This window comes from Phyllopteryx taeniolatus, chromosome 11 (assembly GCF_024500385.1).
Source record: "Phyllopteryx taeniolatus isolate TA_2022b chromosome 11, UOR_Ptae_1.2, whole genome shotgun sequence".
Taxonomy (NCBI): Eukaryota; Metazoa; Chordata; class Actinopteri; order Syngnathiformes; family Syngnathidae; genus Phyllopteryx; species Phyllopteryx taeniolatus.
In genome coordinates, this window is record NC_084512.1 from 28536771 (window position 1) to 28552529 (window position 15759).

Genomic DNA, 15759 nt, shown 5'->3' on the forward strand with positions numbered 1-15759 from the left:
TTGCCAAGTATGTCCAAAAAACACACAAGGGATTTGTCTCCGGTAGTTGGAGCCGCTCGAGTACGACAACAGGCGGTCAAACAAACAGAGAACACTTTGGAGACACAAAGACATCGAGAAAAATAAAGGGTGGCTAGTTATCTGGTAATGCCGGTACAAATTATTATTGTTATTATTTTTTGGACAATTGTGCAAAAAGATGCCGAGTCCTCTAGCACTAAGAGCACTTTGAATGATGTCAATGCCGAATGCAAACGCCCACATGCACGTTTGAGGAAGCGTGGCTGCAGCTCATCTCGTCTTTTTACCCACGCGGCATCCTCATCAGCGCCGGCACGGTTCTGAAGGAGAGCGGCGCCGCCGCCGCCGCCCACAAGGCCATTGAGGTGACGGGCCCGGGGGGGAAGGCCACCATCATCCACGCCCAGTACAACACGCCCATCAGCATGTACTCGCAAGACGCCATCATGGACGCCATCGCCGGGCAGACCTTGACCAAGGGCCACGACGCCGGGTGAGCGCAAAGACCCCGCCTGCCCGACCGCCACCTACTTCCTTGCTTCCTTCCTCTTTGTTACAACTTTACCATTCAAATATAACATCAGTTCTTAATAAGTATACGATCAATGAATCCATCAGTTAATTTTTCTGAAACTTCACTCTGGTTGTGTCGGGAATCACTCCCTGTTCCCGTTGTCGCGCCTTGTAGCGTATAGCGAGCCCGCCGTTTGGTATTGCTGTTGGAATGTGTAGTGCCTTTCGGTTCTCCCCTGGAGACCGTCGTGCCCTCGATGTATCGCGCAATCTTGAAAAGTAGCGAACGATGCTGACGAGAAACGCAACGCAGTCGTTGCTCGCTACATCGCTCTTCACTTATTGCCGCTTGCAGTTTTTTGTATTGTACAGTACAGTGACTTAACTGCACGTCGCCGGTAACATAAACATCGTTAGCTAATTGAATATAAACTACCACTGCTCGTTGGAACGAATTGGAATCCAGAACAGGTGGTAAGCAGGAAATAGCTGGCCTGTAGTACGTCCGCATACGTGTTTACTTCCACATCACTCAACAGAGTAGAGCCACCATTTAAAGACATTCACGGTCATAGTTACGCTGTTACGTTGAATGTAGAGCGAGAAGCTCGGTCATCCGGGAGGATCTCAGAGTCCAGCCGCTGCTCCTCCGCATTGAGAGGAGCCAGACGAGGTGGCTCGGGCATCTGATCGGGATGCCTCCCCGGTGAGGTGTTCCGGGCACGACCTCGGAAGAGCTGGAGGAAGTGACTGGGGAGAGGGAAGTCTGGGCTTCCCTGCCGAGGCTGCTGCCCCCGCGACCCGACCTCAGATAAGCGGAGGAAAATGGATGGATGGCGACTCCAAATGGACCTCACATGCATATACTATATTGAAAGTTGGTGAGAAAGTGTATGCAAGAAACTTAAAAAATAACATATAATACCATATGTAATACCAATAATACCATAAATACTTGGTTGCTACTTCGCGGATTCTGTCTACTGCAGGGCTGGGCTGGAACAAAACCCCCGAACGTAACTTATTTTTTTTTTTATTATTATTTTTTTTTTCTTCTCCTCAAAGAGAGAACATTTTAAAAAGCTAATTTGGGTAGTTTGGGGTGGGGGCTGCAATGGAAGAATTTTCCATTCACTTCAATGGATAAAGATGATTGCGTGTGTGTAAAAGAGTAATAATGTACTAATGATAGTTTTTGGCTGTAAGTGATAGGAGCATTATGGTTAAAAATAGGCTTTGTTTTGACTTGGACTTTTATCTTTTTCAAGGAGGCGTACGGGGCAAGAGGGGGAGCGCCAGGATGTTGATGAGGGTGCGTGGGAGAGATTGATCTCCAGTCACGCCACTAACGTGTGTTTGCGTTGTGATGAGGAGTATTTCGTACTCGTCTTCTTTCGCCTCCGGATACTTTTTTCAGCTTTGCTCGACAACACTGGTGCGCTGAGCGCAATAAGAATTGACATTTTGACATTTAGTTTGACGGTGATGAGGCTTTTATGACTTCTTTTTTTTTTGGGGGGGGGGGGGGGGGGGGGTTGCTGGGATTGAAAACTTTGTGCGAGTGTCGTTTGTTCAAGACACAGTTTCAGGTTTGATCTACAGCAGGCATCATTGTCGAGGGATTCACCACAGGGAAAAAGGGGTGCGCCAGTTTGTGGATGGGGGTGCGCGGGACAGACTGATCTACAGTCATGTGACTAATGTTGTGTGTTGTGTTGAAGAGTATTTCGTATGTCTTTAGTGCCTTCCGGAAACTCCTTAAGGGTACGCAATCAGTTAATTCGGATTCCCAAACGGGGGCGCGCTTAGTCCCCAGTAGGGGCGTGTGGTATCGTAATTGCACATTTACATTTGTTGCAGTTTTTGTCCCAAGTGAATAGGCCTTCATTGGCTATTAACTTGCTTTGGTTTGACTTCTTTTTTTAGGAAGTGACGAGGCGGTTGCACCATGATGTTGAAAGGGGTGCGTAGCTTTAAAAGCCTGCGAGAAACTCTTTGAGAGGATTGTAACTCACGCCTTTTTTCTGCTCTGAGCTGAAAAAAAACATCTCGTGAAAACCGAGCTCGTCCTCTGACAGTCTTCTGCGTCCGTCACTTAGATTTGAAAGTAATAATAATCAAAGCAAATGTTCTGAGCTCCTTTTCCTCCTTCACAAATGTTTTTTGGTCTTCTTTGTGTGCTTAATAATGTTCTTGTATGCTCTTTTTTTTTCAATTTAATCTTTTTTAATCACTCTTTTATTGGGTTTCATGACCCCAAAAAAGTCCTCCCAAAAGAAACTACCTGGCCCCTGAGCTGACTTGTTGTGGGGGTGTCATTATGGGTGGTGGGTTGGTGGTGGCGGCGTCCCCCCTGTGTCTGGCTCCAGTCCGCTTCCAGAGCGTCTGGTGGACAACGCCTCGCCCGTCTACCGGGCGGTCCTGAGCGCCGAGGAAGGGGAGGACGAGGACGAGCGAGGACGCCGCCGCCAAGTCAGCGCGCAGTCCAAAACCTTCCAGGCGCTCGCCAACATGACTGGAACAGGGACGCACTCCGGTAAGGAGACGGACACCCTTACAGCGAGAATATTACAACAGGGTGGGCAAAGTAAACAGCTCATTGGCCACATTTGATTTGTAAAACGGAAAATGTAATGCACAATTGATATGATATATTTTATATTTATTCATATCATTGAATTTTTAAAAACAAAACATTTGGATAAATACATTTGAATTTTAGGCGGAACTAAGGTAAACATTAATGCTCCAAACATTCCAGCACTCTCGATAAGGTTAAACGCTCATTGGGCCGGATGAAAGAACGGAGCGCCACCTTTGGCCCGCGGTCCATACTTTGCCCACCCCTGCATTCCAATGACATCAATATCACAACATGCTCCATTTTGTTTGTTTGTTCCTCTCAGTAATGGAGGGTGAGGACGAGGAGGACGAGGTGTTGAGCAAGAGCAGGTAGGCCGCGTCACTCGCACCCCGGGAACCCGCACAGGAAGTCCCGCTCTGCCCCGCCCCTTTAACGCCCCCCCACCCAACACCACCACCCCACCCCCACCTCAACCACATCACCGCCACCCTCACCACTTCCTGCCAACGCAAGTTCTTATTTCTTAGTCGTTTTGTCATTTTTGGGGTGGCCATGGAAAACCTAAAAATGACACTACCGGATTGCGAGAATTATGTTGTAGTTTTCAAGAAAGAAGTCATATTTCATTCAAGGTTATTCAAGTTGTATTCAATGTCTTTACTCTCAACAATATGCTATATGACTATTTATCTCGAAAATATATGAATTTTTGGCTAAAAATTAATTTTCTTGAAATTATACTTTTTAGCTCAAAAATTGTGTATACAACTCTTTATCTCGAATATATGTACTATTTTGTAATATTATGACTTTATTCCTTTATTATTATTATGAGTATTATTTTTACTTTTTACCTTGCATATATACAACCTTTTTGTCAAATATATTTTGTGTGGAAAATATGCAACTTTTCTTAATATAATCTCTACAATAATAATAATAATAATACAACTGTTTCTCAAAAACATCCAACTAAATTCTTGCAATATTACCACTTTTCAACAATATGCAAATTCCGACCTTAATCTTGTAGTGTAATTATTATTCTTGTTGTTTTTTTCTTGTCCCAAATCCTCCTCGGTCGTTTTCATCCGTGTGTTGCCGCATCTCGTGTAATGAGGTAGTTTTACCACCAGGTGACGCTGTATGACAGAATGCTCAGGCCTCAGCAGACACTTGAGTCGATACATTTATTCGGACTTTATAAAGACAAAAGTGTTTACTTTTGACAGAGATATTGATTATAGATTATATGTTTAATATTTTCTGCTATTAAGCGTCCTTGGGTGCCTTGAAATTCGCTATCATCTGAATTATTATAATGATTGTAATTATCATGTTTGTTATTGTGCTTGTACATTTTGAGAGCTGTGTCTAATAATTTGCTCTCCAAATTTAGCTACAAGAGCTCAACGATCGCAACATGAATTGTAGTTTCTATATTTGCATGTTTTATAAAATATGTAATAGTGACTTAAAGTAAAAATACCAATTTAGGTCAGCTGAACAACAACGCATTTAAAAAAAAAAAAAAAAAAACACACACACGCATTCATCCAACCCGTTTCCAAAGGATTCCAGTTGGCCGAAGAATTTATCAATACTTTTTTGCGTCAAATATAAATAAAACAATAATAATAATGAAGTAATAATTGTGAAACATGAAAATCTCTCTGACCTTGTCCATGACGAGCTTTATTATGTTTCGTAAAAGCTTTTGTTTGTATTGGCTGTACCTAATGAAGTGTCCGGTGTACATCCAGTGAAGTTAAAATGCAAGCAAAGCATCCTCGAGGAAGACGAACGGTAGCCATGGAAACCCTCCGTAATTGTGGATGAGGTCATCGTCATCTTCCAGAAAGTTCCTCTGCTTTTCTCTCAAATTGAATCTTGCTCAGGGAGAACTTAAAAGGCTTCTTGCTCGTCTCCTCCGTCCAGATGGATGACGATCTGCGGCCGCGCTTATTTAATCATCGTCCATTAAACGCCGTACGCACACCCCCCCCACACACACACACACACGCGCGTGCACGCACGCTCCCCCACATCCATGTCCAACGTGGATCGATAGTGGCACAGGTCCAGCTTTTAAGAGGTTGAGGGTGTTGTCGTCATAGCAACGGCAGCAGTTGGATTGTCGCATGACTCAAAAGCACAGCGGCACACTACACTAATACACACTCGTGTGTGTGTGTGTGTGTGTTTTGGAATCTTGATCTTCTTTATGCACTTACCTATGGTACACTTATACACAGTGGACCCTTGTAAAAGCGGATTTTTCTTCAAACGTTTTTTGATCAATTTTCCCCACTTTTTTTACTTTCATTTTGTTTTTATTTTCTTTTGTTTTTTTTCTGTTTTTTAGGGACCCCATCCCAAAACCCCTTATTTGGTGGTCCATCCCCGCGTACTCAAGAATAAATACATATATATATATATATATATATATATATATATATATATTATGCGCTTATAATGGTCATCATCATTCTGTGCGATTTTCGCCATTCGCGGTCCCGATCCCCCGGAAATAGCGAGGCATCACTTTACCAAACTTCTTGCAAGCTCTAACTTACTAAAAAAACAACTTGCATGTCTTACTGTCTTTCCAGGGGGAATGTGTTGCCTTCAAATGCAGTTGGGGTATGGGAAAGTTGTCCCCTTCTTTGCCATAAACATTTGTCAAACGATGTCGCCGTCGATATTGTTGCCACTTGACAAAGAAACGGACTCAAGTTGAGTCCTATTTTTGTGCGGGTGACTATCTGATGAAGTTATTTGACACAGACTAAACAATTAGCGGTGAATGCTGCTTTAAAAAACACGGCATACGCTCGTAAATTGTTGGAAATAAACACTTAAGCTGGGAAAATAGTCAATCAAGTCTTATTGTCTTTGGTGGGTTTTGTGTCGCTGTCATTTTTTGTGTAGATGAGGATGGCGAGTTGTACAGCAAAGTTGTAAAATGACACAAAAAAGTCTGGAAAGCTGTTTTTCCACGCTGAGTCTCCTTCAAGTGCAGCCAGGAAAGTTGGCCTCTTCCATTAATTTCCACAAACTGCCGCTGAACGTGATCATGATTGATTTGTGTGACTTTTGAGGGGGAAACGCACTGCTGTTGAGTCCTAATTTTTTTTTCGTGCTGATGGTAATTGAGCAAAAAGCAATGAGAAAGTCTTGGGGTGACGATGTTGTGTTCAGGCACAGCTGGGAAAGCTTGCCTCGACAAAGCACTGTTTAAAAAAAAAAAAATGATTAGCTTGTCATTTTTGAGTGAGTGAAACAGACTCGCGTTGAGTTGTTTCTTGCATGGATGACGATGACAACAACTTGCTTGTGTTGTGCTCAAGCGTCGCTGGGAAATTTTGCAAAAGCGTTGTTCAAAAGTTACTTTTTGAGCGGGAACGCAACCGGAGTCGTACTTTGGTCTTCGTGATGCTGGAGGAAGTCGCCGGCTCGCTTCCTGCGTGTCCTTTCCGCGTTGCCCGTCCCGTTCCCCTTCTTCCTCTTGTGTCCCAAGCTCCTGAACGCCACACGCGTCCGATGGTGACGTTTGCTCTGGTGTTTTGTATCTTTTTACACTTGCAGCCTGAAGCATCAGTCGCCCGCCGGCATCCAGCACAAGGCGGCCGTGTCCAGGTACCGCCAGCCGACGCCCGCCGTCACCCGATGCCCATCGCTATTCGCTCGTCTTTCATTGAGCTTCTTTTCTCGTTCCGCGCCTTTAACGGATATTAACGTGCTGGTCACGTGTACACGGCTGCTGCAAACGTAGAAAGCTGACAGGAAGTCAGAAAGACGCCCGGGAAGTTACCCAAAATACTGTGCCGCCTTGACATACGAGTGCCCAAACGTCGAAGTTTTTTGAGCGACGAGTAATTGCTCGGTGGATTTTTTTTTGCTTTGCGTGAAGTCGAGGGATGAAGGTACGATATGGCCTCCTACGTGGGCAAGGAGTTACGGAAGGCAGCCGAGTTACGAGCTAGCTGTCGCTTCGGCCATTTGTTAATTGTTTTGTTTTTTTGGCTTGGGGCTGCAAATGAAAATCGGCATTAAAAAATATACAAAAATACTTTCGTTTTTTTCTTCTTCTCAAGGCAATTATAAGAGAGAGTCAATTATTCGTGGTGGGACTCGGTCCCGAATCCCCTACAATTATTGTGGGTCCGCTCTATTATGTATGAATTGGTATGCAATATTCTGATTTATTAAAGGCACATAAGCAAAAAAGATTGTGGCGGTTTTGCGGGCTGCAACGGGATGATGACATTTCAATTTATTTCCGTGGGGGGAATTGACTTGAGAGGAGTTGATTTTACCATTGAATCTTTCCTGTGGATTAAAAATAAAATGCACATTGAGTGTGAAATAATAATAAAGATGTTCGGTCGGTGCTGCTTTTTCTTCATCGGCTAAAGGAAGCGCTCCGCCTGCCTCATCGTCTTCATCATCGACTAGGCTAACATCATCATCCTCATAATCATCACGGTCAGGTTGCCAGTTGTCCGTTTGGTCCTTGAACGCGTCGTCTCTTGCTTCCCCTCTAGTCAGTTCGGTCAGCCCGCCCCGGCCGGGGCTGCCGCCCAGCAAGCCGCGCCCCCGCAGCGTTACCAGCAGGCCCCGCCCACTCAGCAGAGCTCCATTCAGATACCCGTCGGCTCCGCCCCTCCCAAGGTGGTCAGCACGGCCTGCATCTACCCGTCGCAGCCGGGTGAGCCGGCCAATCGCGTCACGCGATCACGCAAATGTTGAGTTTTCTCGACCGATCGGTTGTTAAAGACTGTTCAGCTTTAATCCAAAAGGCTTTAGTCAACTAATTGGTTGCTTAATCAATCATTTGATTGTTAGATAGATTAGACAGGTTGACTAGTCAGCAGATTGGTTGGTTAGTTTGTTACTCAATGTAATGGTTAGTTGTCAATTGATTGGTTCATTGATTACTTCCTGTCTGTTCCAGCTGCGCCTCCAGCCCACGCGCCGCCCCAGCTGCTCCACCCTCACCCCGCCGCGCCCGCCCCCTCCCAGGCCGCGGGCGGCAACCGCCCCCCCTGGGTGACCGACAGCTCCTTCGCCGACAAGTTCGACCCGAGCAAGACCACCACCCACACCGTCAAGGCGCCGCCGCTGCCTCAGGCCGCGCCCCCGCCGCCCCAGTACATCCCCAACCCCTCGGCCGCCGTCCCCGCTCCCGCCCCCGTCGCTCCCGGCCCCGCCCCCTTCCCCCCGGTGGCCAGAGGGGTGGCGCAACGGGCCGAGAGATTCGCCGCCAGCAGCCGCACGCCGCTGTGTGGAGCCTGTAATAGCATCATCAGGTAACGCCACGCGCTCAAACAAACAAACAAACAAACAAACGCTGTGACATATTTGTTCTTTTACGAGGAGAAATGTTGAGATGACGGTCGAGCGTTAGCATACAGTCCAGGCCTGAGCCCCAACACGAGGGGCAAGAATTCACAAATGCTCGAAAACGGATCAAAAATCTTCTTCTCACATCCAGACTCTTGATCTTGAGGCGGCGTAAAGCCGCTCGGCTCCCGCAGAGTGAGGGAAGAGGCGGAGTTTTACGACACTTCGCAGACAGTTCAAGTGTCCAAGAGAGTTAATTGATTCGCTCTCAAACTATTTTCAACACTTTCAATTGGTTGATAATATTATATATATATATATATATATTTCAGAAATTCTGCCAGGGCATGTCAACTTATGAGCACAACTGTACATATATGCAGTCATACGTACCCCTGTCATTTTGGAATGAAAGTGTAGGCTCCACCTTTTTTTTTTATAACCACTAGGTGGCGGTGGCATTTTGGAATTAAAGTGTACAGCTTTTTAATAACCACTAGATGGTGGCATACATTTATAAAATGTCAAAGTTTTTTTCGATTTGCCCCTATACCCATGTATAATGCGCACTATTGACTTTTGGGGGGGAGGGGGGGGGGGGGGGAAATGTGCATTATACACAAGAAAATACAGTAGTTTATTGCAATTAAATTATCTAAGACATTTTGCATGCATGTTTTTTTTTTTTTACTTCTACTATTACCGTATGCTGTACTTGATGTAATTTAGAAGGATGTTGCACCAGATGTCCACATGTACACCACATACTTCACAACCCATAAAAACACAAATGACTACTTTCCTAATAGTCATTTAAAAATGTTTTTGACTCAGCAATACATTTTTAAATACATACTGACTGTACTTTACTTAGCCGTTAACGTCCACCACTGCCAATAGCCATCCGGACCTTTCTCTGCATCGTCTCGAGAGGTTTACCGGCCGGTTTTCTCCGGCGGGCAAATGACGCGAATGTGCCGGCGGCAGGGGTCCGTTCCTGGTGGCGCTGGGCCGCTCGTGGCACCCCGAGGAGTTCAACTGCCACTACTGCAACATGTCGCTGGCCGACGTCAGCTTCGTGGAGGAGCAGAACAGCGTCTACTGCGAGAACTGCTACGAGGAGTTCTTCGCCCCCACCTGCGCCCGCTGCAACACCAAGGTCATGGGGGTAAGGCGGCAAAAACGCAAGCGGATGCAGACTTGGGACGCTTGAACTAACCACAGACTCTCCTACACCCTTTCGGACAAAGTAAACTCACACTAAGACGTCTCACGCAGCCAAACACTGTCCTACACGATTTTGGGCCTCCAAACTACGCACAAACTGTCTTATCACAAGCACCTGAACTAACCACAGACTGTCCTACTGTATTCAAAACACCTGAACGAAGCACAAACTGTCCTATTCTTAAAATGACCTGAAAAAACATACTCTCCTACACTTTTGTGGACACCTGAACTAACCGCAGACTACCCTTCACTATGAAAGACACCTGAACTAAGCAGACTGTCCTACACTTGAACTCATCACGGACTACGCTTGTTGCGTCGCAGGAGGTGATGCACGCTCTGAGGCAGACGTGGCACACCACCTGTTTCGTGTGCGCCGCCTGCGGCCAGCCCTTCGGCAACAGCCTCTTCCACATGGAGGACGGAGAGCCGTACTGCGAGAAAGGTGCGGCGCCGGCGCGGCGCGCTCGCACGCCACCGTGCGCTTTCGCAAAGTAAGCGGCTCGTTGTGCTCTGCCGTCAGATTACGTGGCGCTGTTCAGCACCAAGTGTCACGGCTGCGACTTCCCGGTGGAAGCTGGCGATAAATTCATCGAGGCCCTCGGTCACACCTGGCACGACACCTGCTTCGTGTGTGCGGTGAGACCACGTACACGTAACACTTACGCTCGACGCCGTACGCTATTGGAAGTGATCGGAATCACCGCTGATCAGCGTTCCCTTCGTAAATGTCAACTTGACTTTGTGCTTTCAGGTGTGTCACGTCAACCTGGAGGGTCAGCCCTTCTACTCCAAGAAAGACAAGCCTCTGTGCAAGAAGCACGCTCACGCCATCAACGTGTAACCCGGCAACCGCACGCGTCCGCTCAGCTTCGCGTCTGCACGCGTGTGCGAAAGAAACACTTTGCTTGCAGGTTTTGACAAGTTTGGGGGTTTTCATTCGTCTGCGCACACACACACACACGCACGCACGCGCACGCACGCACGCAAACGCTCGGTCGGCGTTCGACATTAGCCACGAAGATCTTGAAAATGAAATCAATGTGTTTTTTTTTTTTGTTGTCCTATTTCATTGACTTCGTCATGCTCTACTTCAGTTGGGAGAAAACGTCTCTGAACCAGAGACGGTCGGACACCTCAACGCAGAATGTCCTACTTTATGAAAACAACCTGAACAGAGCAGACTGCACCACCTTTTTGCAAACACTTCAACTGCCCACAGGCTGTCCTACACGTGTACAGAGCCCTGAAGTAACCACAGGGCTTTTCTCCACTAAGTCATACATCCAAACTAACAACGGACTGTTTGACTCCATTTCAGATTCCCCAAGTAACCAAATACTGTCCTACATTTTTACAGACCCCTAAACTAAACACAGACTGTCCTACGCTATTTCAGACACCTGAACTAAACATGGACTCTCCTGATATCAGGCCCCTGAAGTAACCGCGTACTGTCCTACACTTTTACAGGCACCCGAAGTAACCAAATACTACACGTCATTATTACAGACCCCTGAAGCAAGCACAGCTTGTTCTACACTTTTACAGACCCCTGAACTAAGCACACTGTTGGTGACGCAATTTCAACTGCCCATCTGTGTGTCTCCATGTGGGAAATAGCCTCAAATGTTCTGCAGTTTTTCTTTTGGAATGCGTGCCATGTATTTTTCAAGGGTCACTCCTTCATTTGGTGCTCATCAAAAGTGATTTATTTAATCTAATTTGAGTTTCATTAGACTGTTGTTTTTTTTTTCTAAAGCGTCTGGTGTGGCATTTGTTTGTTTTTCTTTATTTTGGTGATTATTTGGAGTGCATACGACAAAGCTGCACAAGAAGCATTTTTGTGTTTTAACGCTTGTAGAGGAAATGCAAAGAATTGACGACGTATGTACTTTCTCACGTTTGCCTGCTGCTTTTAAGCCCGAGCGAAGCGCTGAATGAAAGACGGAGGACACGAGCTCGCAAATGTACCACAGTGTAAGGGTGCCTTAAACACACCGTGAGAGTGGCAGGATTGCACGTCCACGTTTTTGAGCGTTTTCTACTCTGAGCGCGAATGTGTGCGCATGGCCCATGTTTGTCGCCTGACTTTTTTTGCGTTTGTGCGACCGCTTCAACGAAGGACGGAAGCGAAAGAGGATTAACTGAAGCCAAACAAGAGTTCTTCTCACCTGGAATGATTTCTCACACTTCAAGAATTATTTCTGCTGCAAGTGGAATAAAGTCCAACATTTGTTGCAAACGTCATGTCTGATGAAATATTCATTATTCATAATCCTATGGGTCATTTTCATATAATTTGATCAATAACGATGAAGACATGGCCCACTGAATTTCCTTTTCAAAAACAATTTTACGGATATGAGCATTTGAATGATTGGCGGTTGTTGTCCATCCAAAGGTCATAATCATTTCTCACAGAAAGTCATGTAATATTTTTCAAACTTTCAATAGCGAAATGGCTTTACCATTAGGTGTCCGAAAGGATCATTTCATGATTTGCAATTTTGGTGAAGATGTATCAGATTTGTCCATAAAAACCAACACAAACGCATCTTAGTTCCTTTCTTTGCTTCTTTTACAAATGTCACTCGAGCTGTCTTCGCCATTAATGCAACTCGAGTCCCTCGTTAAGTTGTTAAGCTGTGATGACACTGCCGCATAGATGCTGTTCGTTAGCCCGTCTATGGCGTTTCACATTCTTAGCATTTGTTTCCATAAAGCGCTCGTCGCCACCGCACCCTGAATAATTTTTGCTTATTTTACGAGATGTCTGAAAAGTCAAAAATGCTCATTTGAGATCGTTTTTTTCTGACAAAATCCGATGCGCTTTGTTGCAAAAGAAACCATTTGTACGCATTTGAAAAGCCACGAAATGGTCCTACGCATTTGCAGTTCTTCTTGGGCGGTTTTAGGTGTGACTGCCAACTGTTTCCGATACAGCGCCACCCCATTGGAGTGGTGTAGTGGCACAATTGCAGTTCAAAATAACACCCAACGAGTGCAGCGCTGATCATCGCGTTTTCATAATGTCACAAAGCGGAGGCGGCCCCCTGCAAAAAGTCAAATGCTGGAATGGAGTACGAGTAGCGGCGGTGCTGATAATAAATGTTTCGACACCAGAGGGCGCCCGCATGTATGAGCGCCTTGGAAATAGGCAGCAGTGATTGGAATCGCAGACGTGGAAAATAAGACGACCTCTCACTCTGCTGCTTCTGTTTTGCCGGTCCAAATCGTCATTAGGGAGCCTGCCGTACCTCCGCTGGCTTTGGGAAAAACACCCAGGACGCGGCACAAATAGCCTAACAGTTCACTGGTCGCCAATAAATGTCAGGGCACACGTAGGCAAACAAGAGTTCACATGTTAGATGGGGGGGGGAAACGAGCACTCCACACAGCAAGGGTGGAACTACGGACACTGATTTATTATTATTATTATTATTTTGTAACATTAAATTTAGGTGTAAAAAACACACACACCTAAAAAAAAATGTAAATATATGTATATATAAGTTTTTTGAGATGTTATTTATTTTATTTTTTTTACTTAGAATGTTTTGGATGCTGAAATATTGTACCAATTTTTTTTTTAAACCATAATAAAAAATCAGTCATATTTATACAAATCTTTATGGTTAAAAAAATAATTGGCAAAAATTAAAACTCACGTGGCACAGTATATTTTATTTGAAACGAAATTTGAAAAGACGTTGACATTTTTTATGATTTTATTTTTATAACTGATTTTTTTATTTTTTAAGGTGAGGAATTTTTTTTTTTAGAAATTTCAATTAAATCTCAGAGATTCAAACGCAAATTTTACAATTTAGAAACATTGCTCACCCTTTATTGAAAAGAAATTGGACCAAAGCTGGTACTTTTATTGTATAATTTTAATGTTTTATTGCTTGACGGAATTCCTCATAAGCACAATACCATCGTGTACAAGGCAAGTGTACGTTAATAAGAAATGAGTGAAAATGACAGTGTATTTTGTTGGAGGGGATCGACGCGTGTATTTCATAGACGATCTTGGATTTGCTGCGGGCAGTCCAAGTCAGCAAGTCAGTAAGAAGTCGCTCGTTGCAGGAATACCGCAGAAAACTCTGGAATTTTAACCCCCCTGACTTCGCTTCTGCTGGGAATTTGGGACTTTTCATCCACAGACAGAAAAAGCGAGAGCGAGTCCACCCGGTTAGTCGTCGATGACGCACGACAAAAAAGGTAAAGACGACAATCGTCAACTTTATTGCTGGGCTACGACTTGTGGGTGCCGTTTATTTGCTGGAACCTGATCGGTAGCAGCGCCTTCGTTTTCGCAACCAATCATATTGCTGAATGTGTTCATTTCAATACAGTCCCCGTGTGAATGTTTTTAATATCTGCGCCGTATTACATAGTCAGGCTGGTATTTAACTGTGTAAAGAAGTTGGACGAAAATCACTCGAAAACTCGCGGAGCTGAACAGATTTTCCGGGGTGTTGTGCCAGGTGATAGACGGATCCCTTCGTCTGCCGTCGTGGGGGGAAAAAAAAAAGTTACCTTGGACTTTTTTTTTGTTGCTCCAAGACTTCGTTCGTTGATTTTTATTTTTTTAATTAATTTTTTTATTTATTTTTATTTTTTCCTTATTTTATTTCCACGAGAATCTCCTTCCCAGTGGTTACTAATTGTTTGTAACACTTTAATGACCAAATGATGTGCAAAAACAGCATTTGTTGGTTTTCGCTTTGCACTGTTGTGAAGACTTGCGCCGCATTCCTCGGCTAGCTAACGTTTAGCTTCACGTTCGTCTTCTCCTCCGACTAAGTTTTTTTTTTTTTATTGTTAACTGTAAACTTTGAGGAATAATTCAACTTTCCATTCTAATGGTACAGTGATGTAAAAGAAGGCGATGTTAGCTCGTCCGCTAACTTGAGCTAAAGTAACGCAAATTCTGTTCCTTAATGTCCGAAAGAGACGCTTGAAGTTGACCTAACGCCTTTTGTAAACATTTATTTATATTATCTTTTTATATATATATTTTTTTTACAGCAAAATAGTTGTTATTGGAAATATTAAGAGCGTGCATGTAAACAAGCTCGATCGCTCAACAACTTATGTTCACTCAATGCTTTACCTTCAACTCCGGTACTCATTTTTTTTTAGTCATTAAAGTGTTCTTTTTCAAGTGTTTTGTTCATGGCGATTTAAGAGTTTCAAGGCGACGTATGATGTCCATTTGACTTTTGATAATGCAAAATAATGCAAATGTTTGTGAATGTTGGCGGATTGCGGCGTCCCAGCGCCGCCATTTCGGACTCCCTAACCCACGACGCACAGTTTTCTTAGCCAATGACGTGATCCGATAGGTTTGGACAAAGTTGCACAACTCAACAACCACTTTCAAGCACTAGCATGTCAAAAACACAAGGTAAGCAGAGCTGCAGCGTTAGTACAGATTGGCGTTAGCTATCAGTGCTTCTGATTCAAATGTTGTCGTAATGTTTGACTATGTTGTCTTTGTGGCGGCGGGGATGCTGTAGCCCCCGCAGATTGACCTTTTCGGGGGGCACCTTTCCTCCGTTCTTGGCCGCCTATTCCTGATTTTTCTGTAACGAGCCAAAAGCAGTTTGAATTAAACTACAGTCAAAGAACCCGAGGTTTTAGTCCTAAAAAGCACATTCAACTGTACAACTCAACTGCACTTAAGAAAATGTACTGCACATAAGTGAAAATGTACTGTCCAGGAAAAGCAACAACAACAACAAAAAAGTAAGCTGTTGCATAGCTACAAGCGTCATTGTAATATGTTTGCTTGTAATTTTGTATTTAATTCAGTGATTCTCTCCTGCACCACAAGTAGCACTCGCACTTCACTTTGAGAATCACCGCTCCACATTTTGCGTGACATTTATTGCGCTGTAGCGTCTCTTTAATTGACGGCCACGCCCCAAAAATGACCGAACTCCCGCGCGGGAAGGCCTCTCTCATCCAATCATAAATGTAGCTGCCGCCACGTTGGATTTGTGATTGACAGTCAGCGGGGTGGCTCGATACGACGGTGGCGCCCGCGTCCGCTT

At 44.7% G+C, this 15759-nt stretch overlaps 2 protein-coding genes across 11 annotated transcripts in view; both read left to right on the top strand.

Annotated features, from left to right (window-relative positions):
• Positions 1 to 11944, top strand: part of LOC133485679 (LIM domain-binding protein 3-like) — a 37434-nt gene extending 25490 nt beyond the window's left edge. For 3 of the 7 annotated variants that reach the window (XM_061789789.1, XM_061789791.1, XM_061789788.1), the window contains 10 exons: positions 329 to 514; positions 2904 to 3070; positions 3441 to 3486; positions 6707 to 6757; positions 7666 to 7829; positions 8076 to 8430; positions 9452 to 9632; positions 10019 to 10139; positions 10218 to 10333; positions 10449 to 11944. In XM_061789789.1, coding sequence (XP_061645773.1) covers positions 329 to 514; positions 2904 to 3070; positions 3441 to 3486; positions 6707 to 6757; positions 7666 to 7829; positions 8076 to 8430; positions 9452 to 9632; positions 10019 to 10139; positions 10218 to 10333; positions 10449 to 10538 — 1477 coding nt within the window. In that variant the 3' untranslated portion in view covers positions 10539 to 11944. The remainder of the gene's footprint in view (positions 1 to 328; positions 515 to 2903; positions 3071 to 3440; positions 3487 to 6706; positions 6758 to 7665; positions 7830 to 8075; positions 8431 to 9451; positions 9633 to 10018; positions 10140 to 10217; positions 10334 to 10448) is intronic. The other 4 variants (XM_061789793.1, XM_061789792.1, XM_061789794.1 and 1 more) reach the window with 4 other exon arrangements.
• A 1787-nt stretch (positions 11945 to 13731) lies between these two features.
• LOC133485546 (bone morphogenetic protein receptor type-1A-like) overlaps positions 13732 to 15759 on the top strand; it is a 32077-nt gene continuing 30049 nt past the window's right edge. For 2 of the 4 annotated variants that reach the window (XM_061789397.1, XM_061789399.1), the window contains exon 1: positions 13732 to 13921. In XM_061789397.1, coding sequence (XP_061645381.1) covers positions 13903 to 13921 — 19 coding nt within the window. In that variant the 5' untranslated portion in view covers positions 13732 to 13902. Of the gene's footprint in view, positions 13922 to 15079; positions 15111 to 15759 lie in introns of those variants that run through there. The other 2 variants (XM_061789400.1, XM_061789398.1) reach the window with 2 other exon arrangements.